Below are 20,932 nucleotides of genomic sequence, written 5' to 3' on the forward strand. Positions count from 1 at the left end.
GCCCGAGTGTAAAGTGCTGAAAACACATGGCCTCATGGGGCCTCTGGACCTTCGGACTGCCTTTTATCTCTACCTTGTTCCAGCCTTCTCTTGAAGGCTTAATTCTTCTTGTCAAATGATCTACTCTGCACTCCTTTGTAGATATTAAAATTTTATATGTAGCAAAAGTCACTGAAGGATCCGAGTCTCCCTAGCCACCTTCTACCCTCTTTCTCTCCCCTCTTTCCCTTAGATTTATTACTTCATTTTGGTTGAACAAGCCATGGTTCGTTTTTCCTTCCTTCTCTCCCTTCTTTCCTTCCTCCCTTCTTTATTTTTAAAGATTTAATTTTTAAAGTAATCACTACACCCATTCTGCGGCTCGAACTCACAACCCAGAGAGAAAGAGTCACGAGCTCCAAGGACTGATCCAGCCAGGCGCCCCTGTTTTGCTTGCTTATGATATCATACAGTGTTATTTACGTGTCCTTTCACTTTTCCCCATTTATCTTCATCGGCTGCTTTTGTTGTTTCTAAAAAGGGAAATACTTGGGTTTGACTGGTGTAGTTCATCCCCGCATTTTCCAAACACCTGTGACGTGCCTACTTAAGCTACTTCTGTAAGTAGGCAGGACCGTGGACATAGGACAAGGCCCCTGCCGCTTGTCCACAAGTGCGGACACTCAGAAAAGGAAATGTAATAAACAAACAGGGTATGAGTTGTAGCAGAGGTGGATGGAAAAAGGATTCTTTTGGAGAAGTTGAGAAAAAACGTCATCTGAGCTAGGTCTTGAATGAGCAGGAGCTTCTTGAGGTTGAGCGGAAGGGAAGGACACAGAATGGCAGGTGTAGAGATAGGCATGCTGTGGGACTGGCAGGTGTTCGAAGGCTGATGTCGCTGGGTGGCTAGTCCCCGTGGAAGGTGTGTGGGGAGGTGATAAACTTGGGGAGGTCGGTGGTGAGCTTCTTCACTGCACAAAGAAGGAGTTGGCTTCCTCTGTCTGGAACCGTGGCGGGGGTTGGTGTGAGTGAGATGGTATGTTCCCAGGGATGTTATGTCGGACTTTCATAAGCTTCTGACCCCAGCTCTCAACCTTGAGCTTTCACCCTGGAAATAAAGTCTGTTCAGCGCCTCTGGCTGGCACTTATCTGCCATGCCCAGGGCACCTTGGACTTACTATCATCTTTGCGCACTCCTCTGACATCCACCCTATACCCCCTGGCCTGCCTCCCTCTAGTTCTGGCTTTCCTAGGTGGGGGTGGGCTGTGGCATGCAGAAAGGGAAAGGCAGAAGATGAGCCTTTCCACACCCTTGGCTCTCCTCTGGCCCCCCTTTCTGTCTGCTGTTTCTTCAGATCTTGGCTTCTGCTTTCTTCCAAATACACAGCTATCTTGGCTTCCAGCCCAGGTGGAGAGGGAGAAAGAACTTGTTTCCTTCAGCTCTTTTCTGAAAATAACCCGGCTGGCACTGGTCAGGAACAATAAGTTCCTGGCGTCTGGGCCCCATGCTGTTGATGTCCCGCAGTCCCTGTTATGAACCTGTATTTTTTTCTTGCTGTGAACCTTGTCTCTGCCCCACTTCCCCTCCATCCCAGGATCTCCGTGGAGGGAGGTTAGATGATTTTCAAGGACTCTGCAGAGGCCTCCAAGGCTTAGAACAATGAAGTGATGGGGGGCGTGGGTGGGTGGGGCAGGGAACCCCGGGCACCCTGGGGAGATCGGGCTACTCTGTGGGAGGCCCTGCAAAGTGGGGGAAAAGTCGGTCCGTTGTAGGAAAATGGTGGATGTCTCTAACTGAGGCCCAACCTTGGAATGTTTGCTACAGGTTCGAGCTTGCCCAGCAGGCGCCCAAGGCTCTTCTGGAGGTCGGATTCCTCGCCCGACATCCTGGAGCCAGAAACTGGGGGTGGGGTGGGGGTAAAACGGGGAATGTCAGCTTCAACTCTCCTGTCCGAACAGATTCGTCTTAAAACATCATGCAGATCGGGTTAGCGTTCCTTTGGTCAAGTTAATAAAAACGCATTGTGGTGGGCGCCGAATAGTTGCAACGTGATGAACTGTCTGAACTGGACTCAAGATGAGTCTTGAAGGACGAGGAAGCCCTGCGGGGAAGCGGAGGTCTAGCGCCAAGTCCCAGAAGCTGGAGGAGACGCAGCAAGGTCGGGGAAAGAGGGGAGCTCCGTGCGGCCGGCTCTGAGAGCGCCAGCGGCCATGCGAAGTGGGAACCACCACGCGGTGGCCTGCGCCCCCGGCCAGGGGCAGACGGAGGACCGCGTCCGGGTGCGCCTCCGCTTTCGGAGTGGGAGGAGAGGGGCCGGGCCCCCCGCGGCTCTGGACTGTCCCTCCAGGTCCCCTTCGCGGGGCGGGACAAATCAGACTCCGCCCACCGAAAGACGGCTCGGTCTCCGCTCTGGGCGCCGGTCTGGAAGGAACCGTAGGGGCCCAGAAAGAGCGATCGGGGCCGTTCCTCTTTAAGGGGCGGGCGGGGGCGGGGCTCCCCGGCCTCTTCCCGGAGGCTGCGCCGGTCCCCGGGCAGACGCGGACGCAGTAGCCGAAGCTTGCGCGGGCCTCGCTGGTACCCGGAGCCGGTGCCGAAGCCGTGGTGAGGCCGGGAAGGTAGGGACAGGAGTCCAGCCACCACTTGACCGCAGGCTGCATCGTGTCGCTGGTTCCGCGGGCACCATGAGCCAGGACACAGAGGTGGACCTGAAGGAGGTGGAGCTGAACGAGCTGGAGCCCGAGAAGCAGCCGATCAACGCGCCGTCCGGGGCGGCCATGGCCCCGGTCGTGGCGGGCGGCGCGGAGAAGAACGGTCTGGTGAAGATCAAGGTGGCCGACGACGAGGCGGAGGCGGCGGCCGCGGCCAAGTTCACCGGCCTGTCCAAAGAGGAGCTGCTGAAGGTGGCGGGCAGCCCCGGCTGGGTGCGCACGCGCTGGGCGCTGCTGGTGCTCTTCTGGCTCGGCTGGCTCGGCATGCTCGCGGGCGCCGTGGTCATCATCGTGCAGGCCCCGCGCTGCCGCCAGCTGCCGGCGCAGAGCTGGTGGCACAAGGGCGCCCTCTACCGCATCGGCGACCTTCAGGCCTTCCAGGGCCCCGAGGGGGGCGACCTCGCCGGTGAGCTCCGTGCGCGGCCGGTTAAACCCGGAGTCCTGATCCCCTCCCCGCCCCGGAGTCGTCCCGCACCTTCCTCCCTCTCTTGGAGGAAAGCCGCCCTCACTCCCTCTTGGCGCGGGGTGGGGGTACCTGACTCAGCGTCTTCCCTTCCCCTCCGGCTCCGGAAGCCGGGCGCTGACGTTTCTCAAGTAATGTGCCGGGCATCTTACATCAGCAGCCCTGGGTCTTGTGATCGAAGCTCACCCCCGACCCCGCACTGAGTTCCCGGGAGAGGGCAGAATAGGGCGGATCAGGGGCCTCCCGGAGGGGCTTCACCTCAACCCTGCTTCCCGGTTTCAGGCCTGAAGGAACGTCTCGATTACCTGAGCTCCCTGAAGGTGAAGGGCTTTGTGCTGGGCCCAATTCACAAGAACCAGAAGGATGACCTCGCGGGGACCAACTTGGAACAGATTGACCCCACTTTTGGCTCCAAGGAAGATTTTGACAGTCTCTTGCAGTCGGCCAAGAAAAAGAGTGGGTGTCCTGGAGTTGCCTGGGAAGCCTCTGAGAAGGGCTTGGCCCTCTGGCCATAGGAAGGACAGGATAGGATTTTTGTTGGCTTCACTGCTAACTGGGTCTGAGTTTTCCTAAGGCAGGTACCGGGGAAGTTTCTTAGGCTTTAGCCTAAAATTAATTTGTCACGTGGTTCGGAGACGTAATTGCTTTGTGTCCAGACCTTTTACTTCTTGGCTTCAGTGCCCTTGTTTGCAAAATGTAGGCTTTTCCTGATTCACTGGTTTATTTTTATTTTATTTTTAAGTAGGCTCCGTTGCCCAGTGTGGGACTTGAGCTCATGACCCTGAGATCAAGACTCACATGCTTTACTAACTGAGCCAGTCAGGCGCCCCTAATTCAGTGGCTTTTAAACTTTCAGAGGAGCAGATCCTTTTGAGAAAAATAGCCACAAGAAATCAAAGGGTACACTTTGGGGGTGGGGAGCCCAGGGCCCCATAACTCAGCCTTCTCCGCTACAGTGTGTGCCTGCTGCCCTAGAAGATCTCTTAAGGCTGGGTTCAGATCTAAGCATGTGTGCCACATGATACATACCGAATAATCTGCCGGCTTGTGTTTGTTGATTTCTAACTTTTCCCTCGCCCCAGAGTCTTTCTCATCACTCCGGTTTTCTCCATTGTTCCAGGCATCCGGGTCATTCTGGACCTCACTCCCAACTACCGGGGCCAGAACCCGTGGTTCCTCCCCACAGAGATTAACTCTGTGGCCGCCAAGATGAAGGTGAGCGTGTTGATGCTGCCCGCAGGGGCAAGCTGGATGTTGGGGCTGTGTTGAGCCTCCTGGCAAGCCCTGTAAACGGAACCTGGCTCCAGCCGAGGGGGCCCTGGGTCCTTGGAGCCAAACTGGCGCACTCCTCCCGCAGGCAGGATGGGTGGCCAACAGTGCACCCCCCCCCACTTTTGCTTGTTCCTTTTCTGGCCAGTGATTTTTCTTGTTTCCTTGACTCTGATGGTAACAGTGCCAGGAAAGGAATTTCTCAGATGTCAATCTGGGTTTGATTTTTCTTCCTTTTGGGAGAGGAAGCCCTTTCTCTGTGGGACTCCTGTTCTGTCTGGTTTCCCAGCTCTTGTTTGATGTGTTCTGGAGCAGAGCCCAGACTAAGCTTGTACGTGTCTGGGTCTGTGCCACATGTTCTGTATGTGTTCTGAATTTCTCTGTGACCACGCAGGGACCCTATCATCTCTTGTCTGTAAATGGAGAAGCTAAGGTTCAGAGAGGCTTGCTGTGTTTAGGGTTGGAGGTCCTAGGTAGTCTCATTTCTGTGATCTGCCTTCCCTGAGTGAAGGTATAGGTGCAAACACTGCCCAGCAGGCTGGGAGTGGGACTTTGTCGTCTGAGCTCCTGGTGCCTGGGTTCTAGGACACTGACCAGGTCAGCAGGGGTGGAGTAAAAATGGACCAGACCCTGACCCTTTGGTGGCCCCTGTGACTCTGAGTTAGAATTCTTTACTCCCAGCATTTCCATAGGACCCTTGATCAACCAGTTCAGCCCTTGCTAATTGCTGGAAGACGCTTTAAGAGTTACTGATGGAGGGGAGGGCGCGGGTGCACCTGACTGGCTCAGTCAGGAGTGATTCTTTTTTTTTTTTTAAAGATTTTATTTATTTATTTGACAGAGATCTCAAGTAGGCAGAGAGGCAGGCAGAGAGAGAGTGAGAGAGGGAAGCAGGCTCCCTGCTGAGCAGAGAGCCCGACGTGGGACTCGATCCCAGGACCCCGAGATCATGACCTGAGCCGAAGGCAGTGGCTTAACCCACTGAGCGACCCAGGCGCCCGTCAGGAGTGATTCTTGATCTCAGGGTGACTCTTGATCTCAGGGTCGTGAGTTCGAGCCCCACGTCGGTGATAGAGTTTACTTTAAAAAAAAAAACTCTTAAAAGTTACTAATGCAAGAATGTTTTTAGATGGTAAATAGTGTGGCGTGAGGTGTGGTAGCTTCAGATGAAAATAGAGGCAGAAAAAAAAATGAAAATGGAGGTGAGAGGAGAGAGCACAGGGCTCTGGCGCTGGGGGCCCCATGTTCTACATTCACCTGTTGCCTGGAATTCAGGCCTGGGCCTGTGCTGCAGAGCTGACTCCACTTTTCAGTGGAGACTTTCACTTTTAGACTGCCCCAGGGATGTGCTTTGAATTACACTCTTTCATCCTTGGCCTTGCTCTGACCTGCTCTCTTCCTTCTACCCTTCCCAGGCCTCAGGACGCTTGCAGAGGAGTAAGGACACTTGTGGGATCTTGGCTAGCATTTCGGGTCCCGTGTCCGCTGCTCTCTGACTGTGGTCTTGGCCATGCTTCCTTGCTGCTCTGGGAGTGTTGCCTCATTTCTGACCTGAGCATATAAGCATTCCGCACACTTTTTTTTTTTTTTTAAAGATTTTATTTATTTATCAGAGAGAGAGAGAGGGAGAGAGAGCGAGCACAGGCAGACAGAATGGCAGGCAGAGGCAGAAGCAGGCTCCCTGCTGAGCAAGGAGCCCGATGTGGGACTGGATCCCAGGACGCTGGGATCATGACCCGAGCTGAAGGCAGCTGCTCAACCAACTGAGCCACCCAGGCGTCCCGCATTCTGCACATTCTAAGGGTTAAATGAAGTACGTTTTACCAACGTACTTTTTCTCTTGGGCTTTTTCCTATAGGTGTCCAAAGGTGAACCTGTGCGATTGGCCCTGGGAAGGAATAGAGAAGTGAAATGCTGCAGTGATAAGAATCAGTGATAGTTCAGAAGTGGGTGGGGTGGGGGTTAGGGACGAAGGCTAAACCTTTATGATAGAGGTGGTTAAGTGAGGCTGGTCAAGGCAAGTGACTCTCCCAAGGTCAAGGGGACGTGCATCCTGGACAGGGTTTGACGTGGGTGGAATTTTTTTTTTAAAGATTTTGTTTATTTGATAGAGATCACAAATAGGCAGAGAGGCAGGCAGAGGGAGAGGGGTAAGCAGGCTCCCCGCTGATCAGAGAGCCCAATGTGGGGCTCCATCCCAGGGCTCTGAGATCATGACCTGAGCTCACAGCAGAGGCTTAACCCACTGAGCCACCCAGGCACCCCACATGGGGTGAATTTTGTAAGCCTTTGTCAGAGTATCAATACCTTTTCCCTGTTCTTTTGCCCCCTTCCCTGTAGGATGCTCTGAGTTTTTGGCTGCAGGCCGGTGTGGATGGGTTCCAGGTTCGGAACGTGGAGAGTCTGGAGGTGAGTCCCTTTCCATGTGAGAGGCAGAGCCTGGGTGAGAGCAGAGGGACTCTCGAGGGCTTGGTAGCATTCCCTGGTCCTTGACTTGGCTTTTTCTCCTCCAGGATGCGCCTTTGTTCTTGGCCGAGTGGCAGAACATGACCAAGAGCTTCAGTGAAGATAGGTGAGTGCCAGACCTCTCCTGCCAGCTCTGCTGCATTCTGAGATGCTCCTGTTGAGGGCTAGGCCCCAGGGACGAGGACTTCCAGTCCAAAGAACCTTCTCCACCTTCATTCTTTTCTTGCTCTTTACCAACCTGGCTCCCCACCCCCACTCTGTGCAGGCTGCTGATTGCCGGGACCGAGTCCTCTGACCTTCGGCAGATCCTGAGCCTGCTTGGGTCCACCAAGGACCTGTTGTTGACGAGCTCATACCTGTCAAGCTCTGGTTCCACTGGGGAGCGCATGGAATTCCTGGTCACCCAGTATCTGAACGCCACTGAGGATCACTGGTGCAGCTGGAGTGTGAGTACCATGGTGTGGGGGCAGGGGGCGCCGGCCGGTGGGTGGGGGTGCTCCGAGAGGCAGGGGTGTTGGCAGATGGAGGCAGAGGCGGGCTTTGGGGTTCACCTCCGTGCATCCATTCCCGCAGCTGTCCCAGACAGGGTTCCTGGCTTCCCTGGTGCCGGCTCACCTCCGCCGTCTCTACCAGCTGCTGCTGTTCACCCTGCCCGGCACCCCGGTTTTCAACTACGGAGATGAGATTGGCCTGGAGGCAGCTGCCCTTCCTGGCCAGGTACGGCTTGCCGCCTCCCCCCGCACACCGTGGGGAGGTTGTGTGGGTGGCAGCAGGCAGAGGGGAGCCTTGTCAGGAACGGCGTCTGATCCCCGGTTAGCTCCCTGATCGGTCGCCGTGCGGCCTCGGCAAGTCATTTCCCTGCCGTCGCCTTGATCATCTCTTCTGGGATATAGGGCTTCTTGTAGGATTCAGTGAGAGCCTATTTTAAGATGCGGTGGCTGAGCTGACCCCCGCTGGGTATTCGCTATGGGAGCCAGCCCTCGCCTGTCTGCTCATTCGTTCATTCGTTCTCGCATTCAGGGGACTCTGTGCCCTCCAGCAACTCCTGGTTCAGGGGAGGGCCCAGAGGAGTCCGAGAAATGCACGGCAGCCCTCGCTGAGGTCGGGGTAAGGGCACAAAGGTGCTGGCTTACCTTTAGCCGTAGGCCTGGAGGTCGGTACCCCGGCTGATGTGCGTGGAGCTGCCGTTTAGTTACTCTGCGGTTTTCTGGGGTCACTGCTCTGTGCCCCCCGCAGAGGATACAGCAGTGCACAGGAGAGCTGCAGGTGGTGAAGTTAGATAATAAAACAGAATGAAGGTGCCCAGTACTGCTCAGTGCTGCGCAAGAGAGAGCAGGGCCGGGGGCCTAGAGGACAGGGATGGGGGACGTTTTCTGTCGAGGGGCCATAGAAGATCCGGTGGGGCAGCAGAGCAGAGGCCGGAGGGCTGTGAGGGAGCAGGCTATGGCCGTCTGGGAGAAGAGCCCTCAAGGGTAGGGCCCCGTGTGGGCAGCGACCCGAGGCACGAGCCTGCCTTGCTTGTCCAGTCGAAGTCAGGCCACGGTCGGGCCACACTCGGGGACGCTGTGGGACTAGGAGAGGGAGGAGAAGGGAGAGCGGGCCCAGCCCTTTTCCAAGTCCTGTTTTCTCTGCTTCTCAGCCTGCGAAGGCTCCATTCATGCTCTGGGATGAGTCCAGCTTCCCCAACACCTCAGGATCCGGAAGTACCAACATGAGTGTACAGGTAAGGGTTTTGGGTGGGCCAGGCCTGCTCAGCAGAGGGTGGGCAGGTGGCTTCTAGAAGCTTGCGCCGAGGGGCGTCCTTCATCTTTTCCTGCTCTCCGCGGTCCTTTGCAGAGCCAAAGTGAAGACCACGGTTCCCTCCTCTCCCTGTTCCGGAGGCTGAGCGACCAACGGGGCAAGGAGCGCTCTCTGCTGCACGGAGACTTCCACGTGCTCTCCTCCCCCGAGCCCGACCTCTTCGCCTACATCCGCCACTGGGACCAGAACGAGCGCTTCCTGGTGGTGCTCAACTTCGGGGGTGTGGGCCACACTGCCGTGCTGGGGGCCTCTGGTGTGCCGGCCAGCGCCAGCCTGCCGGCCAGTGTCGACCTCCTGCTCAGCACCGATGTGGGCCGTGAGGAGGGCGTGTCTCTGGAATTGGAGCACCTGAACCTGAAGCCCTATGAAGGGCTGTTGCTCCGCTTCCCTTACGTGGCCTGACAGGACCCCCTTCCCCTCTCCTCCCCTCCCCTCCCTGGGCCCTTCAGATCCTGGTTTCTTTTCCTTCTTTTTTTTTTACTGTTACAGATTACAGAGGGAACCCCAGATTAAGGTGTGTTCCGGCTTCAAATAAAAGCCACTCCCATCTGGTGAGGTCTTGTCCTCTCTCCACTTCTCTGTCGGGGCAGGGGCACCCCTCCCTGCTCCCCCTGCCCCTCCTTCCTTTCCCTCTGCCCCCATCCCCCCAGACCTGCCCATCCTGATCAGAGCCAGAGAGTTCCGAGCATCTGCTCTAGCCCAGGGAGGGAGGGGCCTTTCAAGCTCACAACAACATGGGGTCCAGGCTAGGACTAGCATCGGGCCGGGGGCCTCTCCTGGAGGTCTTGGGTCTTAACTGATTTTTTCCCTTCTCCTCCCCAGCAATGGTCTCCAGCCAAGTGTGGTCAGGTTTCCTTGTTTTTGCAGACTTGGCCTTTCAGGGAGGGAGAGGGAGAGCCGGGGGGCTTGTTTACCAAGAGGTACTTCTAAAGGATACTAGAGGGCATTCGTTCAACAGGACTCGCCTGTGTCCTTAGCACATGACAGTTGTTTTCGGTCCTGGGGTTCCAGGAGGGAACAAAGTACAAAATCCCTCTCTCCTTGGGGCTTTTAGTTTAGTGAGGAGATGGAGGAGAAAGGTGAATGCCGTTTAGAGGGCCGTGGATGTAGTGATGGGGAAAGAGTAACAGGGAAGGGAGGGCGGGGCCTGGAGTGGAGGGAGTTTGGGGAGGGGCTGGAGGCATCCTCTCCTGGGAGGGAATGTTCAAATGGAAGGACGGGGTTCCTTTGCCAGATACCTGGGGAAGGGGGCTCCCTGGGGCCCTCGGGCAAGGGTATGCCTTACTCAAGGATCAGGGTATGGGGTCTCATTGGCAGGGGTGAGGCAGATCACGAAGGTCCCAGTAAGGCAGTCACAAAGAATTTGGCCAATAGCACAGTCTGAGGACACAGTCCCACATAACTGCCCTCACTTCAAACACCAGCTGCAAGTCACAGGCCTCAAACCATCCTCTGTGGATAATTTGCTAGAATGACTTACAGAACTCAGGAAAGCCCCAAGATGATGGTGTTTTAATAGCGGAAGGATGCATGTGCCACCAGAGGATGGGGTGTGTAGGGGGGAGTCGGGGGGGGCTCGAGGGGTGAAGCTCCCAGGGGGTTGTCCTCTCCCAGTGGAGCACTGGACCCTGGTTTATGATGCCTAGTGTGGCCCAGCAGGGAAGCTTCCCTGAGCCTTGGGGTCCAGGGTTCTCCTTGGTTCCCACATGGCCAACCTGGAGTTTCTAGCGTCTCTATTTCCTCCCGGAGGTCGTGTGTCCCAAAGCACTTCTTGTAAGTCACACTGTTAGACTGACAGATGTCTGAGGGCTCCAGGTAAACACTCCTGTCAGGACATTTCAGGGGCTTAGATGTTGGCTAAGCTGAACTGCGCTCCACACACGGTCTGAGGGAGTGGGATGGGAGTTGGAGGGCTCTGAGCAGCTCCGGTTTTGATTTTTGAGGACTCACGGGCTGTCCTGCTAGCTGGGAGGCTAGGTCGGGGGTGGTTAGGGCTGCAGTTTACTAGCCTTATGGGGGTAGCAGTAGTGGACGAGCTATGTGCACAGACTTTGCAGGTAGATCCATGGGATTTTCTGTAGGATCTTTCTCTGGCAGTCTTGGTCCTTAGGTTGGCCTCACAGCCCTGGGGGTTAAGTTGGGCCCTCCCAGCTTTCTTAGGGAAAAGAACAGTTGATTCCTACAGGATGGAACTGGACCTCTAAGGGGGTCCTAGTACAGGGGACAGGTCAAGAGACTAGATGCTCCAGTTAAGGCCTGGTCCACGTTTGCTCACTTTGGTTTCCCCCACCCTGCACCTGGGCCAAGGCTGCAACGGCATACACTCTGGTGCCAAGGTCGCAGTTCCCATGAAGATGCCCTTGGCAGCCAGCCAGCTGGGCCTCGGTTCTTTCTGCCTTCCTCATCCCTTCTGCCTCGAACTTCCTACCGCCTCCGGGTTCTGGCCCTTGTCTGGTCTGGGCCTCTCCTCCCTGAGGCTCCGCTTCCAGGAGGCTGACTCCAGCCTCCCTGTTTCTCTCTCTCTCTGCCCTGGCCTCCCCTCTGGCCCGGGGGGTCTATCATGGTGTCACTTAAACATGGAACCTCATCCTGCTTTCGTGCTTTGCAATTTCCTGTAGACTTTCACTTTTTCGAAAGCCCTTTCCCAGTTCACAATGGAGTACTGAGTAACCTGGGGGGGCCCTGGATATAGAAAAGTCAGGATGATTATAAGGTTTTGGCCCAGTAGTGGGGAGACTGCTAGAGGAACAGGTTTAGTTTTTACAAAGATCATAAAAGACACCATGTGAACTGTTTGAAGGCGTGTGTTCAGTGGCATTAAGTATATTCACATTGGCCTGACCAACGCCACCATCCACCTCCAGAACGCCATCATGTCGACCTAATGTACCCATTAAACAGAGCTCTGTCCCTCTGTATCTTAAAAAATTTTTTTAAAAGATTTTATTTATTTATTTGACAGAAATCACAAGTAGATGGAGAGGCAGGCAGAGAGAGAGAGAGAAGCAGGCTCCCTGCTGAGCAGAGAGCCCGATGCGGGGCTCGATCCCAGGACCCTGAGATCATGACCTGAGCCGAAGGCAGCGGCTTAACCCACTGAGCCACCCAGGCGCCCAAAATTTTTTTAAAAAAACTTTTATTTATTGGAGCACAAGCAGGGGGAAAGGCAGGGGGAGAGGGAGAAGCAGACTCCCTGCTGAGCACAGATCCCCATATGGGTCTTTTTTTTTTTTTAAAGATTTTATTTATTTATTTGACAGGCAGAGATCACAAGCAAGCAGAGAGGCAGGCAGAGAGAGAGGAGGAAGCAGGCTCCCTGCTGAGCAGAGAGCCTGATGCGGGGCTCGATCCCAGGACCCTGAGATCATGACCTGAGCCGAAGGCAGAGGCTTTAACCCACGGAGCCACCCAGGCGCCCTGTGGGAGTTAATTTTTAACCCACTTTCTCAAATGATTCCCACAGCACTTTGGGAATCACTAGATCAATGTTTTGCAAACTTGCTGAATTATATCTGAGGAGCAAAGAGGAGGGCAAAGAAGTCCCAGTTTTCCTCCTGAATGTCCTGTTTCAGCAGGATCTGGGGGAGGACATCAGAATCTTTGTAAGAAGCTGAGATAAGAACAGGAAAGAACGCGGCTCTCACTGGTGGGGAGCGATATGATCAGGTTTGAGTTGCAGGAAGCTCAACGGCTCTGGTGTCGGGGAAGAAGAGGAAGGTGGCCAGGAGCCCTCTAAGAGGCTGCTGGGGGGCGCCTGGGTGGCTCAGTGGGTTAAGCCGCTGCCTTCGGCTCAGGTCATGATCTCAGGGTCCTGGGATCGAGTCCCGCATCGGGCTCTCTGCTCGGCAGGGAGCCTGCTTCCTCCTCTCTCTCTCTCTGCCTGCCTCTCTGCCTACTTGTGATCTCTCTCTGTCAAATAAATAAATAAAATCTTAAAAAAAAAAAAAAAAGAGGCTGCTGGAACAGCCTGGGGAGGATGCAGAAGTGAAGGAGGCAGAGGCTGTGGGGTTGGAGAGGAGGGGATGGTTTGGAGAGATGTTTCAAGAGAAGAAGCTCCCGGATTTCCTGAGTGCCTAGGAAGGATGGACTTGACGTGAAGGAAGAAGGGAGTTGTGCGGTGATGCTGAGCTTCTGGCTCCGGTGGTTAGGAAGCAGGCCGGGGTCCTCAAGCTGGGTGGGGGAGGCAGGAAGAGAAGCAGCTGTAGGCGGGAAGGGGACCAGCTCCACGTAGATGTGCTTGAGTGTAGGTGCCCTTGGACTTGCAGGTGGAGGCTCCCGGCAGGGGAGGGTCTGCCGCTCAGCAGAGGGGTAGAGATGGGGTTCATACCATGAGTGTGAAGGGCGCCCTGGGGAGCATGTGGAGTGAAAAGGGCGGAAGGGAGAGGTTGGAGCCCTGAAGCCTGGCACCATTTACAGGACAGACATGGAAGAGGGGCCCCGGAAGAGAACAGAGCCCTGGGGGCGTGCGGGTGGGAAGGCAGGACGAAGAGACCAGGCTGGTGTCAACTAGAGCAGAGCTGTCGCAGGTGGCCTTCAGTTTGGTGACGTCATTGGTGGTCTTCCGGCAGCCCCCTCCAGACCGTTTCCAGGGGACGATGGGGAAATGGAGTTTTCTAATTCTAAGGGTAGGAGGGATTTGCACAAGTTTCTAGATAGTCTTAGTGGGTGTTCCTGGTTTTCTTCAGCAGCAGAGGAATTTATTGAAAGGCCATCAGGAACTGCTGGGAGGAGGGAGGACCAGACTTGGAAAATGGGCAGGAAGCAAGTGCCAAGCAGCAGGAAAGACAATTGTCTTTTCACTGGAACAGCCTGGGAGGCTGCCACCAGGGGACACACTGCCAGTGTGTGTGCGGTTGGGCACAAAGCTGTGGGCTGTGGGGATGGGGCGTGGGGGACACTGAAATTTAGACCCCAGGTCCCATGCCTGCCCAGAGGGGCACCCTTTCCCAGTTCACACTGGGGTGCTGGTTAACCTATGGTTAACCTAGGGGGAGCCCTGGATATAGAAGGGGTCAGGATGATTATAGGTTTTGGCCAGAGCAGGCGGAAGACAGGATGTAACTTTCCTGAGGTGGGGAAGACTGCCAGAGGAACAGACTTAAAAGGAGAAATGAGCAGTTTGGCTTTGCTGACTCTGAGATTGGACAGACACCTGGTGGAAACGTCAGGATGTTAGCAGGGCGTACCTGGGCTAGAGATTCAAACCTGGGAGTCGTGGGTACAACTGGCATGGAGAGCTGCAGAATGGCAGGAGGAGACCAGGAGGGTAAGGAAGGGTAGAGAGGGCAGAGAAGAGGAGCAAGGGGCCAGAGCAGGTGAGAGGCCAGCAACAGACACCGAGAGCCAGGGGCAGCGAGGTGGATGGGAGGGGGTGCCCTGAAGACCAGGCATTGGGGAAACATTGGGTCCCACGCTGCTGGGGGGCGCAGTGGGAACACTATGTCTAGGCTGTTATGTTTATCAGCATGGAGGCCTTTGGTGACCTTGACGAGAGCAGATTTGGTGGAGGCTGCGGCAAAAACCAACTGGAAGGGGCTCCAGAGGGTCCGAGGAGAGAATTCGGAGTCCATGCCTGTACACAGGGGAGTTATTAAGGAAGAGAGGGAAATGAGGGGGTAGCAGGAAGAAGAAGGGGCCAGAAGTCTTTGGTTTCTTAAAGATGGGAGCAGCAGGGGCGCCTGGGTGGCTCAGTGGGTTAAGCCGCTGCCTTCGGCTCAGGTCATGATCTCAGGGTCCTGGGATCGGGTCCCACATCGGGCTCTCTGCTCAGCAGGGAGCCTGCTTCCCTTCCTCTCTCTCTGCCTGCCTCTCTGCCTACTTGTGATCTCTCTCTCTCTCTCAATCTGTCAAATAAATAAATAAATCTTTAAAAAAAAAAAAAAAAAGATGGGAGCAGCGACCGCGCATTTGCTTAGGTGAAAAGGGAAAATGCCAGAAGGAGGACACTGGAGGGGTGGATGCCTTTGCGGGTGGGAAAGGGGGCAGGATCTAGGGTGAGGTTGGGGTGGGGAGGGCTTGCGATATTGCACTGTCACATGTGAGGCACGCAGACAAGAACAGAGTGGCTGGGTCGACGGGGTGGGAGTTTGTGGAATTCCACCCCCCCAGATTGCTTTTTATTTTCTCAGTGAAATAGGAAACGAACGCGGTCCTTGGCTGAGCGTGAGGACTGGGGCCTCCCCAGGGTGGGAGGTTTGAGGAGGGGGACACGTATGAATAAACATCCAGGATGGTCCCATGCACAGTGTCTGGAGGGAGACTGACAGCAAGCATCTCATCTCCCTGTCAGATGTGCGGAATCTCGGGGACACCCCAGACCTCGGCAGTCAGCACCTGAATTTGCACGTTGGATCCCAGGTGACCCGGGCGAGCTCCAGGTGGACAAGCCCTGATGTAGGAGAATGGGAAGGCCATGTAGATGGGCTGCCTGGCAGTGTAGACAATCCTTTTTGGACCCGCCCTTGTTCCTCTTGGTGCTAATGGAATGTCAGCACTTGGCCTTAAAAATTCCAGGTCCCGGGGCACCTGCGTAGCTCAGTGGGTTTAGCATCTGCTTTTGGCTCAGGTCATGATCCTAGGGTCTTGGGATCGAGTCCCACATCAGGTTCCTTGCTCAGCAGGGACCCTGCTTCTCCCTCTGCCTACTGCTTCCCCTGCTTGTGCTCTCTCTCTCTGACAAATGAATAAATAAAAATCTTTTTTTAAAAAAAGATGTTATTTATTTATCTGACACAGAGATCACAAGTAGGCAGAGAGGCAGGCAGAGAGAGAGGGGGAAGCAGGCTCCTGCTGAGCAGAGAGCCCGATGTGGGGCTCGATCCCAGGACCCTGAGATCATGATCCGAGCTGAAGGCAGAGGCTTAACCCACTGAGCCACCCAGGCGCCCCTAAATAAATAAAAATCTTAAAAAAAAAAATTCCAGGTCCATCTAACTGGTGGAGATGAAAATAACCCTGGCTCAGCCTAAGGAGAAAAAAATGTTCCCTTTTTTTTTTCTGAAGCCACGGAAATGAAAGCAGCTTCTTTCCTGCAGCTGAAAACCATCCTTGCAAATGTTACTGCTTACAAGAGAATCTTGTCAGACAATCACATGTAAGAGGCGCTTGCTTTGTCCTGTGAAAGTAACTTTTAACTTTTACAAAGCTTGTGATTCTGATCGCTTGTCTTCCTTAATAATGGGTTGCCCGGGCAATAATATTTAAATTCACTTCTCTGTTTTCTCGAAGGTATAAATACGTATGAGTTTCTTTGTTAAGGCAGAAGGGGAGCACGGGGCACCTCCCTCGGGTCCCACACGCAGGAGATAATGGAATCCCGCTGATTGTGACTGCGAGGTCTCTACAACAGACTTCGAGAGTCTGGTCTCGTTCAAATGAACACCCAGGGGACAAGGGCACACCTTCTGGGGGTGGAGGGCAGGGGACGCGAGAGGTCCCCGCGTTAAGGATCCCTTTGGGGAGAAGGCCAGGAAGCTGACTGAGGACGAGTACAAGGAGACGTGGATGGCACCATGGGGCCCACTGGCTGATGGTGTCGGTCTCCGAAGGTGGCAGGACCTTTTCTCCAGCCATCCTTGGCTGTCCACACGTGGGATCAGGGAAGCTGGATGCTGGGGTTCATCTGGGTAGTGCCTTTGCAGTGGAAACCCGGGGCCCAGGGGCCGTGGACAGCTGTGGCATGGATGAGAAATTGCCTGGTGCCGGCTTCTCAGGGGAGGAAGCTTAATGGCAGGGGAGGGGAGAAGCAGCGCCTCCCTCCAGGCAGCAGTTGAGGACTCTGGGATAGTAGGGAGGTCTCTCGGGCTGAGGAGATCATGACATTGGCACTGCTAAGGCACGTGGGTCACCCAGCCGGGGTGAAGGGGAGGAGAGCAGGGGCTCAGAGAGCACTCGGGAATGGCCTCTTGGCTTTCCCCCGTCTAAACCCATTAGCTCAGTTTCCTCACGTAGGAGATGATCTGAACTCTACTCACAAAACTTCCGACTCCAAATTGTGTGTGTATGTGTGTGTGTGTGTGTGTGTTTTCTCACACCAGCCACTTCTACAATTCAATTCAGTTCTCCTACAGTTCAATGCAATTCTGGCACTATCTACCAGGGTCCCTCTACAGTTCTAAGGGCTCACTCCCCCCGACTGCCATCCTTTGAGATGCCAGTCGTAAGTGCCAGGTTGTCCCTGGAAATTCTGACCAACGGGCTAACAATTCAAAGGGCTCCAGGGGTTTCAAAATTCTCTAGGACGATGCACCCAACTCAGCAAAGTGCTTTCCTTACCATTAACAGTTTCTTATAAAAGTTACAACTCAGGAACCGATACATAGAAGAGATGTAAGGGACAAGGTTCGGGGGAGGGAAGGTGCACAGGGAACATCCATGCCCTCTGGGCGTACCACCCTCCCAGCACCTTGATGTGTAAGCAGATCTGGAAGCTCCCTGTTCTCTGTCATTTAGGAGTTTTTATGGAGATGCCATCATGTAGGCATGACGGATCAAGTCCTCGGCCAGTAGTGATCGGAAGGAAATCTCCGGCTCTTCTCCCTTCCCCGAGGTCATGGGTGGGACTGAAAGTTGCAAGCCTCTTTTTAGGGGTTGGGTCCTCTGGCAACCAGCCCCCCTACCCACCTCGAGCTCTGTAGGGTCCCTCCATCCCAACAGTCGCATGGTTGTCATAAACTCTGATCCTGGTTCCTGACACAGAGCTCCCAAATCCCTCGGAATTTCCTGGGTGATAGGAGTGTCTTTTTTTCTAATGTGATGGCTCTTGTTAGGCTCCTGGATAGCTTTGAGAGGGGCCTTAGGAGCTTGGAACTTTGAGCGCCCATTTCAGCTTCCAGGGAGAAGAGAGGGGCTAGAGGTTGAGTTAATAATCCATCACACTTACCTCCATAACATCCCGGCAGTATGGGGTTCGAGGGGTCCCCAGTCAGTGAACACATTCTTGTGCTGGGAAGGGGGTGCACCCCACTTCCATGGGAACAGAAGGTAATGACTTGGGACCCTCCGGACTTCACTGTTCCTCTGTCCATTCTCCTTTATCATCTCTATCATATAACCTGTAAATGTGTTTATCCGAGTTCCCTGAGCAAAGTATTGAACCGGAGGAGGGGGTTGTGGAAATTCCACAACTTGTAGCCAAATCAGACAGAAGTATGGGTCCCCTCACGACCCACTACTTGAGATTGGTGGGAATGAGAGGGAAGTCTCGTGGCCCTGAGCCCTTAGCCCGTGGGATCTGATGTTAACTACAGGTAGATAGTATCAGAATTAGTTGTTGGACACCTGGCTGATGTTGGAGAATTAGCTGATGTGGAAAAAAGAAAAAAAACCCAAACAAACTGCTATTTGGTGTCAGAAATTTTGTGAGTAGAGTGTAAAGAAAACAGAATTTTTAGTGGGGCAAGAAAATTCCAGACAGAGGAACTGGAAGGAGTGAAAAGCATGAATGAGTGGGCTTGGGGCCTGTGTGAGGACCAGGGGAATTTCCGGGGCTGTCTAGGGTTCATGGGATGAGGGGGTCACAGAAGAGCCTGGATGGAAGGCTGTTGGAGGCTGATGGCCTTGCATTTTTATCTCAAGCTATTGGCCAGTTGTTAGCAAAAGATTGGCAGCATCGGATCTATGTTTTGGCAAAATCCCCTTGGCTGAAGCGTGGGGAATGAACGGGAATGGGATCAATTAAGTCAGGGGTTGGCAAACTACGGCTGGTTGGCCTGGGTTTGTACCCATTGTAAGTTAAGAATGAGTTTTGCATTTTTAAATGGCCAGGAAAAAAAAATCAAAGGAAGAATAAGGTTTTGTGACACATGAATATTATATGCAATTCAAAGCTCAGTGGAATTTAAATAAAGTTTTGTTGGAACACGGCCATGTTCATTCACTTAGGTATTGTTTACGGCTGCTTTTTCCTGCAATGGCACAACCGAATAGTTGTGACAGGGACTATAATATGTAAGTAACTGCATAATATCCTTAATTTTGCCTCTTGGTCCACAGACCCTAAAATATTTACTATCTGGCCCTTTATAGAAAAGGTTTGTTAACCCCTGAATTAACGGGTAGTTTAAGCATTTCAGGCACCCTTTCACTAGGGTGGTGATGGGCAGAGAGGGAGTGCTGGACAAATTTAGGAACTGTTCAGGAGGTGGACTGACCAACTGGTACAGGGGATTGAGGAGGAAAAGATTGAGGAGGAAAAGGAGTCCAAGATGATGCACAGATTTCTGAATTGAGTGCTGCTAGCCAGGCCAGGAACACCGGGAGGGGGAGTAGAACGGGGCGGGGGGGGGCATACAGGGACCTGTAGGACCTGCAGGGAGAGTGATGGTAGTTTTCAGGCTTATTTTGTGTGATAGTCTGATTCCTGGAGTTATGCAGTTTGTGTGTGTTAAAGATGCAAAGAACAAAGACATCACCTCAAAGTCTTTGGAGCTTGCGGCTGGTGTGGGACACCTGCCATTCCAAAGGCTTTTGTGCTGTAAAGGTAGGCGGTACCTGTCTAAATGTCCAGCTGGATCAGTGTCTGTTCTGTACAATCAGAGCCCGGCTCCAAGAAATGAAACTGATGATTCCAAAAGCCTGGGGGGAGGCACTGGGAGAACATGGAGTGGGCTGTCCCTCCATGCCAAGCAACCCCCCCTCCCGCCCCCATCCGTCTCTTACTTGTCTGGTGAAGCCGGCATACAGGAGGTCAGGCTTGCCCCAGCAGGTTTAGCCTGGTAGCCAAGTGAACTGGTCCTTCCGGGGCCTCAGGTTCCTGCCGAGATGTGGGGCAGTTGCCGAGGTGGCCAATGATCTACTCTATCTTTTGCCTTGGGGTCCTGCTGTCTGGGAAGAAACCCCTGGCAGGTTTTAAGCGCCGATTCTCGGCAGGGCAATTCCCTCGGTTGCCCGCAGATGGCGCTCAAGTGATACGGTGAGAACCGCGGGGTGGCGGGGAGGGGGCAGCCCGGACGACAAAGTCCTACCCGGTGCCCCTTCTCTAGGCCCGCTCCAACTTGGTAGGGGCAGGAGGTGGCATTCACAAAGCCGCCTCATTCTTTCCTCATTTCATGTTCACGTTGGAAACAGCCCTTGTTCCTAGGGCCAAGGAGGACACCTTCAGGGCAGGGTGGTGGGGGTGGGGGGTGGGGGGGTGGTTTGCGATGTTTGGGGTGGACTGACGCCATATCCAGCCACCTTCTCCTGTCAGCCTCAAGCCATTTCCTCCATCTTCTGGCAGCTGGCTTTGAAGGACTCCTGCTACAGAGGCTTGCAGGGCCCAGGCTCCATGTTTGGGATGCTGCCTTCGTGGACTGCAAGTCCTCCCCGACCCAGGCTTGCCCCCTGACACTCCTTTGGGCAAGACCCGCTTCTCCCCCCACAACACCCCCTCCCAGGCGGGGGTGGGGGATGGGCCTCTGGACTCCGTAAAGGCACGGCTGGAGGTGTAGGGAAATGTGTGGGTCCGGAACAGCCTCGAAGTCTGGTAACACTGGTCATTGCTCGCAGAGCCTGGGAGGGCCTTTCTTCCTAATCTCTCCAGCCCTCTTCCCTCTTCTGCCAGGAGCTCATTCCCCTTGAGGAGACTGAAAATAAGAGACTTGCCTAGGGTTGCCTGGTGGGGGCCATGGGCAAGGTAGGACTCGCGCTTGCGACAAGGGACAAGTGTGAACCGCTAGCCCCATTCCTGATGTGAACACCAGCTCTGACCTCCCCCTCCTGGCTTCCGGATTCCAGAGCTCCTCTCCTCCTAAGGCTGCTGCTCGGCTTCCTCACTCTCTCTGCCACCAAGACTGCTTTTCCAGTGCCTTTGCCACAGGGCTGGGCATTGAACCCTAAAGGGGGCTCAGGGCTACAAGGGAGCAGTGGTGAGGAATGGGTGCCTCCAGCGTCTAGAGGTGACATAGTGTGGGAAGCTTCCCTTTTTCTGGGGTCCTGACTGCTGTGTGTGTGGGGGTGACCTTCTATGCCCTCTCTGTAAAAAGTTCAGCCCACCCAGGACCTCATTCCTTTAACCAGCGTTTCTCAAACTTTAGCCTGCATCAGCACACCCAGAGGGTTTGTTGAAGCACAGGCTGGGCTCGCTCGACCCCTAGAGTTTCTGGATCAGTACCTCTGGGGTGACCCCACTTAGAGATCTAACAAGTTCCTGAGTGATACTAATGCTACTGGTCAGGACGGCGGTGTCTTTAAGATGAACTCAGGAGGTCTGGGTGGTCCAAACCCGGCACATTGTGGAGAAAGGTTTGGTCCTTGTCCAGGGTCCTG

General features: G+C 54.5%; 1 protein-coding gene across 1 annotated transcript; it reads left to right on the top strand.

The window, feature by feature from the left end:
- Positions 1-2,480: 2,480 nt before the first annotated feature.
- On the top strand, positions 2,481-9,239 carry SLC3A2 (solute carrier family 3 member 2). The gene is made up of 9 exons (XM_044259498.1): positions 2,481-3,094; positions 3,434-3,607; positions 4,272-4,366; positions 6,761-6,829; positions 6,934-6,992; positions 7,152-7,332; positions 7,460-7,603; positions 8,526-8,609; positions 8,723-9,239. Exons 1-9 carry the CDS (start codon positions 2,662-2,664, stop codon positions 9,086-9,088), a joined length of 1,605 nt encoding a protein of 534 aa, XP_044115433.1. The 5' UTR covers positions 2,481-2,661; the 3' UTR covers positions 9,089-9,239.
- The last annotated feature ends 11,693 nt before the right edge of the window (positions 9,240-20,932 follow it).

The sequence above is a fragment of the Neovison vison genome, chromosome 7 (assembly GCF_020171115.1).
Source record: "Neovison vison isolate M4711 chromosome 7, ASM_NN_V1, whole genome shotgun sequence".
NCBI lineage: Eukaryota > Metazoa > Chordata > Mammalia > Carnivora > Mustelidae > Neogale > Neogale vison.